Raw genomic sequence first — 18,994 nt, forward strand, 5'->3', positions numbered from 1 at the left:
AGTCAGTATAGTACAGCATGCGCACATGTAACTTACTCATTGGTGGAAGTGTTAGCCATCCATTTTGTATAGAGTTCACTTGCCAGGTCAAGACAATCTTTTAATCCAAGAAAACAGGCAGTCTTAAAAATATCATCTATTCCTGTACTTAAACAAAAATAAAACAGTGTTCATAAAACGTAAGAGCATTATCATTTAACTAGCAGACTACATATGGTGCCTTTGTAAAGTACTCTGCATTAAGCTGGCATAGACATGAGCTTTTAGTTGGCCGGTTAGGATTCACCAACAATCCTATGTCTGTGGTGAGCAGCAGACCGCCCAAGACAGGGATCAGGACTGGTTGGATTTCAACCCATGGGATCTGTTTCCCCAAAGTAAGTGGTGCCAGAGCAGCAGGGTGGCCGCTAAGGGTTCCAGCAGCGGGACACCCGGTGTTTTGCTTATAATTTAGGTTTAGGATAGGGTTTTCACCTGTGTAACTTGATACCCTGGCATAGAAATCTTAGAATCATATGAGTTTTATAAGTCATTCCACTAGTCACTGTCAAGCTGACTGGCAGTTTTGCATGCAGGTTGTTGCATTTTTGACAACTGCTTATTACAGTGACTGGTTTCTGTCAAGTGAATGACAGTAAATCTGTCAATTCACCTTCGTACCTTTCCATAGAAAATGGAAAATTTTTCATGAAGTGTTGCAATAATACCTGCAATAACAGATTTGCCTGTCTGCCTAGCCTAAAGGCTGTGATGCAGCTGTGGATTTACAGGCTATTGAAAAACTTCTTTTTTCATTTGATATAATAAAGGACGTGTCTTAATATTGCTTATAACAGGGAGAATTGTGAAGTACTTACTGAACAAAAATGTCATCGGCAGTTTCCTCAAAATTTCGGCGAATGATACTTGCATAGTGTTGGAATATTGGGTTTATTCTTTTCAAAATATATTTCTATAAAAAAAATTACACTCAAGTCAATGCCATTTCCCCACATCTATGCCAAATGAAAGTGGACATTTTGTGTAATTTAAAGCAATATGATGGCATTTTGATGGTTTATTACTAATTTACCTATTCAGCTGTTTCATGTTTTGATCAATTCTTAATAAGATCAAGCATATTTATACACCAATTCTTCTTTTATATAAAAATGGGTATATTCACACACACAGCAGACTCGCACAAAGTTCTGCAACTGTTTCATATATCTAAATGCAGAAATCCATGCAAATGGTGCAGAAACAACCCCATTCAAATGTATGGAACAGATTTTCAGTCACAGAAATTTCTGCAACAAATTTGCCACGTGTAAATATACCCTTTGGCCTTGTTCACACAGTGCACATTTGCTTTTGCATACATTTTCTAAACTAAAATCAGAATTAGATCTATTAGAGCAGACCTATAAGGCTGAATTCATACACAGCATTTTTCTTGCTTTTTTCATGGCGTTTTTAATGACGGTTTATGCAGCTTTTTTTTGTGCAGTTTTAAGTGCAGCCTGATGTACTAAAGTCTGTAGTAAAATATTAGATACACTACATACAGCTGTGTTTTGGTTTGTGGAGTTTTTGAGGTGATTTTGTAGTCAGTGGCATTTTTTTTTCCAAACCCAGCATGCTCTGAGTGTCCGATGGGCTTCTCTATAGGATCTCAAAAACAGCAACAAAAAAAAATGCATGTACAAAATAACACCGAATTAAAAACGCCACAAGAAACGCCAGTAAAAACGCCTTAAACGCATGTTACATTTGAAAACTGCTAGAGGTTTTAGAAGCGGTTTTTTTTATGCATTTTAAAACACCTTAAAATTTATGTGTGTGTGTAGGAGGCCTAGGAAATTTCTTTATATATTTCTTCTGTTTAGGTTCTGTGCCTGGTTTTGCCTTAAAAAATACATACATAATCTTCATTAAATCTGCACTGTGTGAACAAGGCCTAATGGTGACAACTCCTTCCTTGTTGATAGAAAAGACTGAGAAACTACACTATAAGGGTATGTTCACACGGCCTATTTACGGACGTAATTTGGGCGTTTTTGCCCCGAATTACGTCTGAAAATAGCGCCTCAATAGCGTTGACAAACATCTGCCCATTGAAAGCAATGGGCAGACGTTTGTCTGTTCACACGAGGCGTAATTTACGCGCCGCTGTCAAATGACGGCGCGTAAATAGACGCCCGCGTCAAAGAAGTGACCTGTCACTTCTTTGGCCGTAATTCGAGCCGTTATTCATTGACTTCAATGAATAGCAGCGCCAATTACGTCCGTAATGGACGCGGCGTTCAAGCGCCTGCACATGCCGTTACGGCTGAAATTACGGGGATGTTTTCAGGCTGAAACATCCCCGTAATTTCAGCCGTAACGGACGCCCTCGTGTGAACATACCCTTAGAGCTCCATGACTGATCTGGTTTGGACGTTACATTTTCCAGAGCTGACCTGTTCAGATTGGATTAGACATCTGTAAGATCAATGCTAAAATTCTAGGTACAATCAGGACCGTCTTGCCTCAGGTGGCGGCCTGCTGCTTCTCTGTGGAGACAGCGGTACCACTGAAACCAACCGCCGCCACCTCCTCCTCCACTATAATTTTATCTGCGTCTATGCGTCCATGCATCGGCTTTCAATGACACAAGCGGCACAATTACATCATTACGCCACTTCCGGCATTGAAAGGCACTGAATGGCAGCATACGGATGTTTCTTGCCCTGCCATTCAGCGCCTTTCAATGAAGCAAGCGGCGCGATGACGTCATTGCGCTGCTTGCGTCATTTAGCTCCAGCAGACTTGGTCAGAAGAGACCAGGCCTGCATTTCTAGAGGACGGCATGGGAACAGGTGAGTTTGTACATTTTTTTTTTTTTCAGTTACCAGTGTGAGTCGCATTATCTACAGGGGGCACTTTCTACACGAGGCCTTTATCTACAGGGGGCTCTATATACAAGGGATTCTGGGGGGCAGCCTCTACAGGTGGCTGTGTATGGGGCACTATCTACAGGTAGATCTATGGGGGGCATTATCTACAGGCTTTATGGGGGCACTAACTAGAGGAGGCTCTATGGGGGCACTATGTATGGCGGTACGGTCTACAGGGGGCTCTATGTGGGGCACTGTCTACAGGGGGCTCTATGATGGGCACTACCTACAGGGGCACTATGAGGGGCACTATCTACAGGGGGCTCTGTGAGGGGCACTATCTACAGGAGGCACTGTGTGTGAGTGGGACACAGTGTATGGTGCTTTTATAATCAGTGACACAGTGTATAGCGTTATTATATTTAGGGGCATAGTGTGTGGCACCATGAGAATTTTATCTTAGTTTATAGGTGCGGAAATGTTTGAAAAGTGAAAAGCTGAAGACATCGGAGCAGCAAACGGCAGAAATGGGCCAGGGCCAGGAGAAGTCGTCATGAGGTCACCTATAAGTCACTTGATGTAAATGTCTATTCTGCCTCTATTCAGTACTGTAGTCACTGTATTATCTGCAGCGAGATAATGGGTGGATGATAGCCCCATTTGAACCCCTGAGGACGCTATGTTCGTAGCGAAACATGTCGGGGGGGGGGGGGGGGGCTCTGTTCTATTTTAATATCAATTGGTCTCTTTAATTGTATTGAAATAAAAGTTATATTTTATATTACACCATATTAGCTAGCCAGAAATAAGGGAATTTTTTTGCTTAATTGCAAATCAGTAAATGTGTGACATTATAACGCCTACCGGCTAGTAGGGTCTCTTCTTTGTTTATGTATTTATGTACTGAGCTTGATCCTGGTGCTGTATTTAGGTACTGAGCTTTGTTCTGGTACTGTTTTTATGTACGGAGCTTTGTTCTGGTGCAGTATATGTCAGAGGTTGGTTCTGATGCTGTAATTATGTAGAATATATTTATAATAACAAAATTGCATGGCAGATGGAGTTGTTGCAATTCAGTGTATATTTAATGGGAACCTGTCAAGTAGTTTTAACCCCTTGAACCGCCATACATGTCCTGACTAAATTTCCAAACATTTTCCTGTATGTTTTTTTCAAATGCAGCAAAATCTATAAATCAACTTTTAAAACAGCGCACGCTATATGCTAATTACTCATTAAAGGGTCATGGGGCGTTGCCTCTATCCTGAAGAGTCACGTAGTCCTGCCTCCAAACCCACCTTTCCATGCTTGATTGACATCTTCCTGGCTGTTCTACATCACTACCAGTCTCCTCCAACTTTCTCGGATGTGCCATTGCCTTGTACTCCATGGGCAGGCACTGTGCAACGAGGTGTACTCTGCAACGGCGCATCCGCAAGAGTTGAAGGAGACTGGTAGTGATGCAGAACAGCCAGGAAGATGTCAATCAAGATCTGGGGGGGGTCGCCATTTAAATTTGTACCCAGGGCTAGAATCAGCCCTGGGTACAATCAAAGTATAACTTGTGAATAAAATCAAACCAGCCAGATGGCCCCGCAAAGTGCCAGTCAGGGGTGTAGGAAATAACTTGTCACATATGTTAGGGAATTTGGTAAATCCATTCCCCTGCTTAAACCATCTTAGCCATTAGCAGCGCTAACATGTCAGTGTGTGACTCCCTACTGAACACTTCCTGTGTCAGTATCTATCTACACCTAATATATGGTATCAATGCACACCAATAATATATTATTCAAATAACTCTATAAAGATACAGAGGATGCAAAATAATTTTTACCCAACAATGACAAACAATACAAATTACTAAAACTATTACAAACACCTATTACAGTAATGTCCCAGGGTTACAGAATATAAATATATGAATGGAGGACTAGTGGTGTCTAAATAAGATAGAACATGTAAAAGAAAAAATTTCCCTACTTCCAAAAGAAAAATGTATTGAATCTGAATGTCAAAAATGTATCTATCCATATAACGCTTGAAAAAAATAATGTATTAAAGGCTATGTACACTTTTTTTTTTTTCTGTGGGACTAATGGGTTCAGTGTCAGCGAGTCCTGTTTGTCTCTGACACGCAGGATCCACCTGTTATCGATCACATCTAAGTTATGAACTTAGATGTGATCGGTAACAGATCGATCCTGCGTGTCAGATGACATGACAGATACAGGTTTCAGGTACAGCTGCTCTGTATACAGGATACAAAGCAGCTGTATCTCAAAAAGTAAAAATAATTTTTAATTAAAAATAATTTAGAACGTTGCACAAAACACACTGATACACTGTTTTATTAAAAAACAAAAAACGATTTCAAAGATGTGCATAGCCTTTAAAACGAAATAATGGCATCTGCACTACAGTAGTAAAGTCTAGCTGTTTTTGCCACCAATATATCATCTTCTGCCAGAAGAAAACGGTCTGAATATATACAATATACATTTCCTGTCATACAACCAAAAATTCACATATTTAATGCAGTCATGCTACCAGTATGAATTTTGGCTTATAGGACGAGCAGAAAACCATGACCCTGGAGATGCAATAGAGGGGTGCCACTGTAGTGCCACTGTGCCACTGTAGTAGCCTGCTACTCAATCTACACCAAATCCTAATTATTAATGCATCGTGTGTACAGAGTGATTGCTGTCAGTTTGATATTAGAACACTCTGAACAAAATGAATACACTGTAGTATGCGGAGTGCAAGGGCTGAGGGGGTAGAGCATGACTCAGGGATTCCCTCTGGTATTTTCTGTATCTCTGTTTTATGTACCCCATACCCTGCAATAGGCATAACATAGTGTATCAGTTTGGCCAGGAGTTTTTTTTTTTTGTTTTTTTTTAAACTTGTCTGTTTTAGTAGATACTTGCATTCCCCATAAAATAACAATGCTAAAGCATCTTTTTTTTTTTTTATTTAGAACTCTTTATTGTACCGTTCCCCTGTTATTCTAACTGGAAAAGTATAAAAAGATTGACGGTGTCCCTACACCGTCTGATGCTGAAAGTGATGAGTGAATAGTGTCTGAGTGTGTAGAGAAACAACCCATTGACCAGGAGAATAATAAGGCCCAGTTATCAATTTATTAATAGATTCCCAGGAGGAATAACAGCAATGACACAATGCAGAGATCTAAGAAATGATGCTCCAGAATTGTTATTATATAGGGAATACAGGTATTTACTTTTAGGAGAGTTAATTAGTGTTATTCATTAAACATAATATTACACTATAATGCTATCTCTCACTGTTAAGATAAAGAATTATTAATACCTTTATTAAGGGAAAAGAGTGATATGTAACCAGTGACTTTTTATAGGTATTTAAGTGTTTCAGAACTCTATACCACACAAGGATTTCCATTTCTTTTTCCAAGTATCTTGTTAAATTGAGAGTTGTTTCATATTCCATGTAACCAGCGCTAAATATAAAAATAATACCAGACGTATTAGAGCACAGCCAAAATAAAGAATGCAAAAATAAAGATACTAACCAGTCAGCAGTTATCTGTCTCGTGTCAGGGAATATTTACCGTCTAGGGTGCATGAAGAGTTTTACACCTGGATACAATCTTAGAAAGTCTTAGTTCTCTGGAGTATTATATGATCTGTATTTCTTATAATCTATGTTTACACATGGGTGTATATCCACAAGGGATGCAGAGGTAGCAGTCACACCTGGGCCCTGCTGCTCTAAGGTACAGTATATCACAATGTTAGGGCATATTTAGTGCTGGAATAATGTTCCGTCAGCTCTCCGGACATGTCTACTTTAGTAAATACTTGCATTCCCATAAATAAAGTATATTTATAATCATAAAGTAACAATCCTGAAGCAACCTTTTTAGAACTGTGTTGTGCTGTTCCTCTTTCATTCGTCTTGAAAATGTATGAATAAATTAACAACTGAGCTTTACCATTCCCCTTGTCAACAGGGCTTTTTCCTATACTCTGTTTTATCCATTCTCACCACCCGTGCTGTTACCCTCTCTTATCAAGACTCCCCTTACGGAGTTCTATGCTTTTATATAGCAAATTTTATACTACATTCTGACTATTTTTACTGTCCCTTTATGTCATTTTTTTTCTAAAAGTGTTAACACTATCCTGCACACTGAGCTGAGTGATTCTCATTTGTTCCGTAGTACTAATTTAACTTTGTGTCACCTTTGGCAACCCTTATTGCCTTGTTACCTGCTGTGCCAGGTGATTTACTTTAATTGTATTTTACAATAATTTCCTACTTTGTTTTTCCCTATATTCCCCTGTTTTTTCTTTCTGTATCTGTGTTTCACTATTTTTCTCCTAAATACAATTTTGAATATCTAAAAAACTGAAGTGGCAGCACATATCATCAACTTGCTAGAACTCAAGATGAACAATTTGCCACTGGCTGCCAAGCCCAGATGACTTAGATTTTGACATTATTCTCAAAAGCAGTAAGGGGGAGCAAGTCTTGAAATACATCATGCTTATTATGGGGGATACGAGATATAATAAATGAATGTAGTTTACATGAATGTTATATTTTGTAATGTTTATAAATTTTTTGTGGGCACTTAGAATTATGTAACGTTTGCTTTTCACATTCACTAAGCATTCAAACAGTCAGCATTTCTTTACTTACTTTGCCAATATAAAGGCATCATCCATGATCTGCACCCTATTAACAACTGGCAGAGGCTGCACACAAATGAAACAAGATGTGATTGTAAGCAGAAGAGCACAGTATCGCATAGTATGTCAGTGTACATTATTTTAACCCATCATGGTACGTGGACACATAGAAAACAACAGCGTGTAAAGTAATAAAACAATACATGTAGAAAATCAAAGGGCCCACCCATCTCTAACATCTCCTATTGCTATCACATTTTGTCCTGCATCTCTCTACAGAATGAATACTGACCCCCTCCCTCCATCCTAGTTCTATATGCCCTTATACCTAGTATATATAGAATAAAACAATGAATACAGGGGCTTTTCAGAAAATGGTGGAGGGAAGCATATTAAAGAGGATTGGTTGCGGGGTACTAAATTTATTTGATAATGAACTTTGTGTCCAAAAGTGTAGCTTAAAGCTTCTGGTGCAATATATGCCCCTGTGTCAGGGTCCAGATGCAATGGCAACCTCTGCCCCCACTATAGTGTCCCCATAACTTTCAAGGGCTTGCTTTCTAAACTCATTACAGACCAGGTCCATAGTGACAAGCTCTAGAATCTATTATGCACTTTACTTTACTATATACAGTATTATATGCACTACATTATGTTATAAAAAGAGGAGTAAAGGGGGGGGGATAAAGATAAAAACAGGAGAAAAACTGCATGTTAAATGCCATATATAAATAATTATTTTATGTGTTAATCTTTTAACACCATGTCAGTTTTAGTTCCAAGATTCTGTGATAATTCATTTTATAATACATCCTTAAGGCCCTGTTCACACAGAGTTTTTTTGACGAGTTTTTTGATGTGGAAACCGCACCAAAAAACTCCTCAAAAACCGCCCGAAAATGCCTCCCATTGATTTCAATGGGAGTTGGACGAGTTTTTTTGCTGCGAGTAAAAAAACTGCGTCGCGGTAAAAAGAAGCGTCATGACCCATCTTGAGGCGGTTTCCGCCTCCAAAACCCCATTTCAATCAGTCAGAAAGAGGAAAAAAAAACCTTGACGAGTGTTTTGATGAGTTTTTGTCAAACCACTGTGCAAAAACCTACTGGAGCAGTTTTTGCAGGAGGAATTTTCCTCCTGCAAAAAACTCAGTGTGAACACAGCCTATAGAGGTCAGAGCAGTTTTTGTGACAGAGAGCTCAAGATCCGCTGCATAAACAGTGTTAAAGTATACAATTTTGTCTGCCTACAGCCAACACTTTATGGATTTTTACATTGAAATCATTAATAAAACAGTATACTGTAAGCCCCTAAGAATCTAGAAGGAAACTTAACTGCTTGCAGTTAAAACGTGAACTTTAAAAGTAGTATCTTTAAAACTAGTATGAAATATGTATATTTAAGCCAAATATCTTTTGGAGTAACCCTAGAAAACCTCTTATTTTAGGGTCTAATCACGAAGTCCAAAGGGGACAGTCAGTGAGGGCTTTATAAATTCCCTCCTTATATTTATTGTACACATGACTCATAAAAAGAAGTTTGATATTTCCTATATTATGTGCGTGCAGATGTATTATCATAGTGTTTATGCTCCAAATATTATCAATCTTTACAGGGCTGATATGTCACCCTTTAAGGCTACGTTCACACCTAACGGAATTGCTGCGTACTTTCCGTACAGATTTACCGGAAAAAAAAATCAGCAGTGCAATACAGTATCATCAAAGCGAATTACATTTTAACAAATCTCATTCACACGAGGCACAAAATTTCCATGCAGAAATTGAACTCTTAGAAAATCCAGAGCATGTAAGTTTCTGCTGTGCAATGGTCGCGGATTTGTTGCAGATTTTCCATATTGAGTTCAATAGGGAAGTGAACATCTGTGACAAATGACAATTGTTTTGACTTTTTCTGCGGATCCACATTTTCTGCGGACTTTACACACTACCCCTGGTGTTGCCGTAGCAACTAGTCTCTGCATCCCCAGATGGTCTCCGTACAGCCGGCCACCGGGGATGAGGTTTCACACATATGACCATTGCCGCCAATCACAGGCTGCATTGGTCACATATGATGAAACGTCTTCACAGGAGGCCAGGTGTACAGGGACACGTTGCTACGGGAGCACCAGAGAAGTTGAGAATGTTTTGGTTTTTTTCTCAACTGTTTTCTGCACTGGAAAATCCGCAAGCAAATAAGCACCAGATCTGCAGATTTTCCGTGCGAATTTCCCTTGGCCTCCCTCTCAGATTTACTGCAGAAACTAAATAAATTTGAATAAATTTATCGCATCTTACTCATGTGTGCTTTAAAGACTGGTTTATAAAATGCCAACCTTAGTAAATGTGCCCCACTGTGCTTACAGTATTCCTCTGAAACAACATAAAAAGGTGGCGTGTTTGTTAATTGAATACAGTGAAGTACCTACCATAGATACCTGGTTATGCCACTACTATGAGGGGGTCTCAGCCTGAGAGGGGCCAGCACCGGCAACTGGTAATTTGCTAAATGGAGCCAAAATCAGACTTAAATTACCCAATCAGATCCCAGTTTCTGGCAGCCATAGACCTCTCCAGCTGCACAGCTAGGCTGCATTTACACATTGTCACATTGTGTATTTGTTGCAGATGACTTGGCACCCGAGGCTTGTGACCACCTCACCACAGTTTTTTGCACATTGTAGCAGACTTTTATTAAATTACTTTACTTTAATTTTGTGCATTATCCTTGTATAGTGATACACTTTGAGCATGATCACTATACTGTGATATCACTGTATGGAACTTCCCTGCATTGTGACATCGTGTACTTTTATTTCGATACTGTTAATTGAGGCCTCATGCACATGAACGTATTTTTGTCCTCCCGTAAATACTGGCGTAAATACGAGTCCTTGGTCACACATATTCGACCCGTATTGCACCAGTATTTACGGACCCGTGCCCGTAAATACGGGTCCGGTGTCACCCGTATTCCACCCGTATTTACGGGCACGTTTTCGCTGCAAAATTACACTGCAGTAATCGGCAGCCCTTCTCTCTGTCAGTGCAGGATAGAGAGAAGGGACAGCCCTTTCCGCAGTAAAAGTAAAATAAATTCATACTTACCCGGCCGTTGTTTTGGTGACGCGCCCCTCTCTTGACATCCAGCACGACCTCCCTGGATTACGCGGCAGTCCATGTGACCGCTGCAGCCTGTGATTGGCCTGTGATTGGCTGCAGCGGTCACATGGGCTGAAACGTCATCCCAGGAGGCCGGACTGGAGGAAGAAGCAGGGAGTTCTGGGTAAGTATGAACGTCTTTTTTTTTTTTACACGTTGATCTATATTGTGATCGGAAGTCACTGTCCAGGGTGCTGAAAGAGTTACTGCCAATCGTTTAACTCTTTCAGCACCCTGGACAGTGACTATTTACTGACGTCGCCTAGCAACGCTCCCATAATTACGGGTGCACATACGTAGTCACCCGGAATTACGGGAGCCCCATAGACTTCTATGGGCCTGCCCGTGCCATAATTACGGCCTGAAATAGGACATGTTCTATATTTTTCAACGGCACGGGCACCTTCCTGTAAGCATACGGGGAGGTACCCGTGGCCAATAGAAGTCCATGGGCCCGTAAAAACGTGCCGTAATTACGGCCCGTAATTACAGACGTTTTTACGTTCGTGTGCATGGGTACTGACTTTGGACATTACTCGTGTGCTGTTACATAACTATTTTTTATTATCCCTGTGCAGGTAGATCACGGTTTATTATCTCTGTATAGTGAGATCACTGTGTTTCTTATCCCTGTACTGTTACTTCACTATGTGTTTTGTCCCTGTACAGTAGCATCACTGTGTGCATTTTTAGGGGCGTAACTATATGTGGTGCAGAGGTTTAGCCCCTTAACGACGGGCAAAGGATATACAGGTCCCTCTCAATGAATTAGAATATCATCAAAAAGTTTCAGTAATTTAATTCAAAAAGTGAAACTCATATATTACATAGATTCATTACACACACAGTGATCTATTTCCAGCATTTTTTTTCTTTTAATGTCGAAGCTTATGGCTAACAGTTAATGAAAACCCAAAATTTAGTCTCTCAGAAAATTAGAATATTGGGTAAAAGTTGAAGATTGTAGACTCAAGGTTTCACTCTAATCAGCTAATCAACACAAAATACCTGCAAAGGTTTCCTAAGCATTTAAATGGCCCAACAGTCTGGTTCAGTAGCTACACAATCATGGGGAAGACTGCTGACTTGACAGTTGTCCAGAAGACAGTCATTGACACCCTCCACAAGGAGGGTAAGCCACAGAAGGACATTGCCAAAGTAGCTGGCTGTTCACAGAGTGCTGTATCCAAGCACATTAATGGAAAGTTGAGAGGAAGGAAAAAGTGCGGTAGAATAAGGTGCACAAGCAGCAGGGTTAACGGCAGATTGTCAAAAGGCCATTTAAGAATCTGGGGGATATTCAGAAGGAGTGGACTGCGGCTGGAGACAGTGCTTCAAGAGCCACCACAAACATACATATCCAGGACATGGGCTACAACTGTCGCATTCCTTGTGTTAAAGGAACAGTGTCATCACAAATTTTTTTTCCGCCTCCAAAACCCCAAAAATTTGAACAATGTTTAATCACCTACACACTAAATGTTTAATTAAAAAACATGTTTTGCTGGCAACACATTCCCTTTAAGCCACTCATGACCCAGAGACAACGTCAGAAGCATCTTACTTGGGCTAAGGAGAAAAAGGATTGGTCTGCTGTTCAGTGGTCCAAAGTCCTGTTTTCAGATGAAAGTCAATTATGCATTTCATTTGGAAATCAAGGTCTCAGAGTCTGGAGGAAGAGTGGAGAGGCATCAATCCAAGTTGCTTGTGGTCCAGTGTGAAGTTTCCACAGTCAGTGATGGTTTGGGGAGCCATGTCATCTGCTGGTGTTGGTCCATTGTGTTATATCAAGTCCAGAGTCAACGCAACTGCCTACCAGGAAATTTTAGAGCACTTCATGCTTCCCGCTGCTGACAGGCTTTATGGAGATGCTGATTTCATTTTCCAGCAGGACTTGGCACCTGCCCACACTGCCAAAAGTAACAATACCTGGTTTAATAACCACGGTATCATTGTGCTTGATTGGCCAGCAAACTCACCTGATCTAAACCCCATAGAGAATCTATGGGGTATTGTCAAGAGGAAGATGAGACACCAGACCCAACAATGCAGATGAGCTGAAGGCTGCTATCAAAGCAACCTGGGCTTCCATAACACCTCAGCAGTACCACAGGCTGATCGCCTCCATGCCACGCCGCATTGATGTAGTAATTCATGCAAAAGGAGCCCTGACCAAGTATTAAGTGCATATACTGTACATTCTTTTCAGTAGGCCAACATTTTGGTTTTAAAAATCATTTTTGAAATTGGGCTTATTTAATATTCTTATTTGCTGAGACACTAAATTTTGAGTTTTCATTAACTGTTAGCCATAATCATCAACATTAAAAGAAAAAAATGCTGGAAATAGATAACTGTGTGTAATTAATCTATATGATATATGAGTTTCACTTTTTGAATTGAATTACTGAAATAAATTAAGGTTTTGATGATATTCTAATTAATTGAGAAGGACCTGTATTCGTCACAAGCAGTTGCTAGTTTTCGCATCGTGACGGATGTATCATATTTCGTGAGTACTGCCACTATACCCACGAGATTAGCGGCAGGAGCACATCTGTTATACACAGCCAGGCCCTGACCACAACTACAGGAATTGGAGAGTAGTCCGATTCCGGTAGTTTAACCCCATGGTCCATATGCTTTACGTTTTTTTTTATTACAAAATCCAAAATTTACTGAAAATGTTGAAAAATTAGCCATTTTTTTCTCTCTTAACCCCTTCCCGCTTCGGCCGCATTTAACCTACCTGACAGAGCCTCATTTTTCAAATCTGACATGTTTCAATTTATGTGGTAATAACTTCGGAATGCTTTTACCTATCCAAGCGATTGTGAGATTGTTTTCTTGGGACACATTGGACTTTATATTAATGGAAAAATTTGCTCGATACATTCAGTATTTATTTGTGAAAAACATAAAATTTTTGAGAAAAATTACTTAAATTTGTATTTTTCTAAATTTAAATATATCTGCTTGTAAGACAGGCAGTTATACCACACAAAATTGTTGCTAATTAACATCCCCCATATGTCTACTTTAGATTGGCATCAATTTTGGAACATCCCTTTATCTTTCTTGGACGTTACAAAAGGCTTAGAACTTCAGCGGCAATTTCTCACATTTTCAAGAAAAATGTAAAAAGGCTATTTTTACAGGGGCCAGTTGAGATGTGCAGTGGCTTTGAGGGCCTTATATATTAGAAACTCCCAATAAGTCACCCCATTTTAAAAACTTCACCTCTCAAAGTATTCAAAACAGCATTTAGAAAGTTTCTTAACCATTTAGACGTTTCATAGGAACTAAAGCAACATAGAGGTAAAATGTACAAATTTAATTTTTTTTTGCAGAAATTCATTTTTAATCCATTTATTTTTGTAATACAGAAGGTTTTACCAGAAAAACGCAACTCAATATTTATTGCCCAGGTTCTGCAGTTTTAGGAAATATCCCACATGTGGCCCTAGTGTGCTAATAAACTGAAGCACAGGCCTCAGAAGCAAAGGATCGCCTAGTGCATCTTGGGGCCTCCTTTTTGTAAAATATATTTTAGGCACCATTTCAGGTTTGAAGAAGTCTTGTGGTGCCAAAACAGTGGAAACCCCCCACAAGTGATCCCATTTTGGAAACTACACCCCTTGAGAAAATTATCTAGGGTATAGTGTGCATTTTGACTTCACAGATATTTTGCAGAAATGATTGGAATTAGGCCGTGAAAATGAAAATCTAAATTTTTTCAAAGAAAATGAAGGTTTAGATAATTTTTTCTCATTTCCGTAAGGACTAAAGGAGAAAAAGGACTGCAACATTTGTGAAGCAATTTCTCCCGAGTAAAACAATACCCTATATGTGGTAATAAACGGCTGGACACACAGCAGGGCTTAGAAGGGAAAGAGCGCAATTTGGCTTTTGGAGCTCAAATGTAGCAGGAATGGTTTGCGGAGGCCATGTCGCATTTGCAAAGCCCCTGAGGGACCAAAACCGTGAAAACGCCAAAATAGTGACTCCATTTAGGAAACTACACCCCTTGAGGATTTCACAGATTTTATTAGGATTGGGCAGTGAAAATAAAAAAAAAAAATTTTCATTTTCTCAACAAATAAAGGAACAAAAGAACCCCAACATTTGTAAAGCAACTTCTCTGGAGTACGGCAATACCCCATATGTGGTCATAAACTGCTGTTTGGACACACAGCAAGGATCAGAAGAGAAGGAGCGCAATTTGGCTTTTGGAGTACAGATTTTGCAGGATTGATTACTATGTACCATGTCGCTTCTGCAAAGCCCCTATGGTACCAATACAGTGGAAACTACCCAAAAGTGACTCCATTCACGAAAGTATACTATGTGAAGAATTTATCTAGAGGTCTAGTGGGCATTTTGACCCCCACAGCTGTTTCACAGACTTTATTAGAATTGGGCAGTGAAAAAAAATCACTTTTCTTCAATAAGACGTATCTTTAACTAAAATAATTTTCATTTTCTCAAGAAATAAAGAAAAAAAAGAACCCCATCATTTGTAAAGCAATTTCTCCTGAGTACGGCAATACCCCATATGTGGTCATAAACTGCTGTTTGGACACACGGAAGGGCTCAGGAGTGAAGGAGTGCCATTTGGCTTTTCGAGTGCAGATTTTGCTGGATTGGTTTCTGGGCGCTATGTCGCATTTGCAATGCCCTTGTGGGACCAAAACAGTGGAAACCCCCTGGATGTGACCCCATTTAGGAAACTACACCCCTCAAGGTATTCACCTAGGGGTGTAGTGAGCATGTTAACCCCACAAGGGTTTTGCAGAAATTAGTGTGCATTCGATGTTGCAGAATGGCATTTTTTGCAAAGATATGCCAATATGTAGTGCCCAGCTTGTGCCACAATAACAAGACAGATCTGTAATTATTATGCTGTGTTTCCTGGTTTTAGAAACACCCTACATGTGGCCCTAATCTTTTGCCTGGACATTCGACCAGGCTCAGGAGTGAAAGAGTAGCATGCGAAGTTGAGGCCTAATTTGGCAATTTACAAAGTATTGGTCCACAATTGCAGGGCTCTGATGTGAAATAATAAAATAAACCCCTGAGAAGTGAACCCATTTTGGAAACTACACCCCATCAAGGCATTTATTAAGGGGTCTAGTGAGCATTTTCACCCCACAAGTCTTTTCCATAAATGATTGCGCTGCGGATCGTGCAGAGTAACAATTAAAATTTTCCCTAGATATGCCATTTCAGTGGCAAATATGTCGTGCCCAGGTTGTGCCACTGGAGACACACACCCCAAAAATTGTTAAAAGGGTTCTGCCGGGTATGGCGGTGCCATATATGTGGAAGTAAACTGCTGTTTGGGCATGCTGTAGGTTTCAGAAGGGAGGGAGCGCTATTTGGCTTTTGGAGCATGGATTTGCTTGGTAGTAGTTTTGTTTGGAGTTTTACTAGTATTTTAGTTTATAATGTGGGGGTACACGTAAGACGGCAGAGTACATCAGGGGCATAGTCAGGGGGTATAATAATGGGGTAAAAAAAACAATAAAATAATCCATAGATGTGTGTTACGCTGTGAAGCAATCCTTTCTGCACAGGCCAGTGTCGCACTAATAAATGGTGTCCTTTCTTATCCCCCTTTTGGTCCACACTCCACACCTTTGCAGTTTGGGGAATTTTGCTGGGAAAGTGTTGTCCTGGTATAATATGGGCACCCTCGCTTCCAGCAGATATGTTTGGGTCCTACCCTTCCTGGTTCCCTAATTTTAGGGCCTTGATAAATCGCCTTTTGAAACAGAAGAAATGTTCCCCTCGGGCCTGCACAACTGCATATTTTTTTCCCCTGACATATTGGAGCCTTAACTAATTTACTTTTTCATGGACGTAGTGGCATGAGGGCTGTTTTTTTTTGCGGGAAGCACTGTAGTTATTATTGGTACCATTTTGGTGTACATGCAACTTTTTGTTCACTTTTTATCCTATTTTTTGGGAAGCATGGTGACCAAAAACCAGCAATTCTGGCATAGTTTCTTACGTTTTTTTTTACGCCGTTTACCATGTGTTATAAATGACATGTTAACCTTATTCTGAGGGCCAGTACGGTTCCGGCGATACCAAATTTATAGCAATTTTTTATGTTTTACAATGTTTTGTACAATAAAATAACTTTTGTAAAAAGAAAGTCTTTTTTCTGTCGTCATGTTGTAAGAACCATAAATTTTTGATTTTTTTCGTAGGCAGAGTTGTATGAGGGCTTGTTTTTTGCGAGTCGAGCTATAGTTTTTATAGGTACCATTTTTGGATACATGTGACTTTTTGATCACTTTTGATTCTGCTTTTTGTAGGATAAAATTACCCCAAAAAAATTACAAATTCTTGCATTGCTTTTTACGGTTTTTTTTACGCTGTTTGCGGCGTGAACTAAATAACATAATATTTTTATAGTTCAGGCCATTACGGACGCGGCGATACCAAATATGTATGGGTTATTTCGTTTTTTTCAATAATAAAGGACTTGATAAGGAAAAAGGGCAATTGTGTATTACTTTATTACTTGAAACTTTTATTATATTTTTTACAAAATTTTTGACCCTTTTTTTTTTACACTTTTTTTTACACTTTTCTTTAGTTCCACTAGGGGACTTGACTCCAACTGTCAGATTATTTTTCTAATACATTGCACTACCTATTTATTGCAATGTATTCGATCTGTCAGTCATTCAGTGACAGCAAGCCAATCGCTTTCGATCGCTGCATCTAAGAGGCTAATGGCAGGGATCGGAGCTAGCTCCGGTTTCTCCCGTTACCGGCGGATGTCAGCTGTAACATACAGCTGACATCCACCGCTGATGACCCCGGCTGAGCTCCTGAGCAGGTGCAATCTTGCTGTTGGCACGGAAGACTTTTAGGCTCCGCTTCCGGTCGGGGCCTGAAAGTCTTCCATACTAGGCATACTGGGAGGCCAGTGTTAGGCCTCTGGTTGCCTTTGCAGCCACCGGCACCCCAGCAGTTTCATTGCTGGGGTGCCGATGAGCTACAAACACCTAAAATGCAGCGACCGCTTTTGACCGCTGCATTTTTAGGGGTTAATGGTGGGGTTCGGAGCAAACTTTGGTCCTCACCATTACCCCAGGGTGTCAGTTGTAACATGCAGCCGAAACACAGGGATGGTGGCACCGACTCAGCTTCTGAGCAGGTGTCCACCATTTGTAGTATGGATAGGGGGTAACTTGTTGTAACTGGAATACCCCCTTAATGTACTGGCATATATCTATATACTGATATTACACAGGCAGTTGTTAGGACATACCTAAGTATGCCCTAACAAAAGGAAATATGCACCAAAGCACCGCTTTGGTGCTTAGACCAGCCATCAGTGTCTAGTACACGCCGTTGAAACAAGAAATCCACGCCGGAATCCTGCAGCATAATATGTGCTGACCGGCAGTTAGATAGATCAAACGCCGGAATCCTTCAGCATAATATGTGCTGACCGGCATTGAGACAGATCAAGGCAATTTAAACTCCTGAGGACGCTTCTCTTTTTATTTTGAGGCGCACAAACACGTTGGGAATCTTGCTTGTTTATGGAAACTAGACAAACTATTATTTATTTACTACGTTTGTGGAGCTGTGTAGTGATGGGCTGATCATGTTCTAACTGTTAGGGCTGATTCAGACGTGCGTAGCGTTTTTGCGCACGCAAAACACGCTGTGTTTTGCCTGTGCAAAAGCAACTTGCCTGCTCCGTGAGGCAGCATCATATGATGCGTGGCTGCGTGCTTTTCGCTCAGCCGCCATCATTATGACACGCCATTCGGATGTTTGTAAACAGAAAAGCACGTGGTGCTTTTCTGTTTACATTCATACTTTTGACAGCTGGTGCGCGAAACAGGCAGTTTGCACGGAAGTGCTTCCGTGCGACCTGCGTGGTTTTCACGCACCCATTGACTTCAATGGGTGCGTGAGGCGCGAAATTCGCGGAGATATTGACCATGTCGCGCTTTTTGCGCAGCGGACAAACGCTGCGCAAAAAGTACGGACTGTCTGTACTGCCCCATAGACTTGTATTGGTCTGTGCGTGGCGCGTGAAAACCACGCGGCCCGCACGGACGCAATACACGTTCGTGTGAATCCACCCTTATACACTTTCAATTGAGTGTTTTCAGTAGTTGGCCACCGTTCACACTCCACAAAGTATCTATGATCTGTGTTGCCAACGCCTGTATTCAGATCCTTGGCAATTAGTGCCCTATTTTTTACATTACGTTTAGACAGGCAGTGTATTTTGGTTTTCTTATAAGGCCCATACTGAGTA

The 18,994-nt window shown here is 40.4% G+C and overlaps 1 protein-coding gene across 1 annotated transcript in view; it reads right to left on the bottom strand.

Annotated features, from left to right (window-relative positions):
- LVRN (laeverin) overlaps window positions 1-18,994 on the bottom strand; it is a 172,716-nt gene that overhangs the window by 17,086 nt on the left and 136,636 nt on the right. The window contains exons 13-16 of the mRNA XM_075854817.1: window positions 7,548-7,603; window positions 6,195-6,342; window positions 858-952; window positions 37-147 (exon numbers count right to left, since the gene is read on the bottom strand). Coding sequence (XP_075710932.1) covers window positions 37-147; window positions 858-952; window positions 6,195-6,342; window positions 7,548-7,603 — 410 coding nt within the window. The remainder of the gene's footprint in view (window positions 1-36; window positions 148-857; window positions 953-6,194; window positions 6,343-7,547; window positions 7,604-18,994) is intronic.

The sequence above is a fragment of the Rhinoderma darwinii genome, chromosome 1 (genome assembly GCF_050947455.1).
Source record: "Rhinoderma darwinii isolate aRhiDar2 chromosome 1, aRhiDar2.hap1, whole genome shotgun sequence".
Classification (NCBI taxonomy): domain Eukaryota; kingdom Metazoa; phylum Chordata; class Amphibia; order Anura; family Rhinodermatidae; genus Rhinoderma; species Rhinoderma darwinii.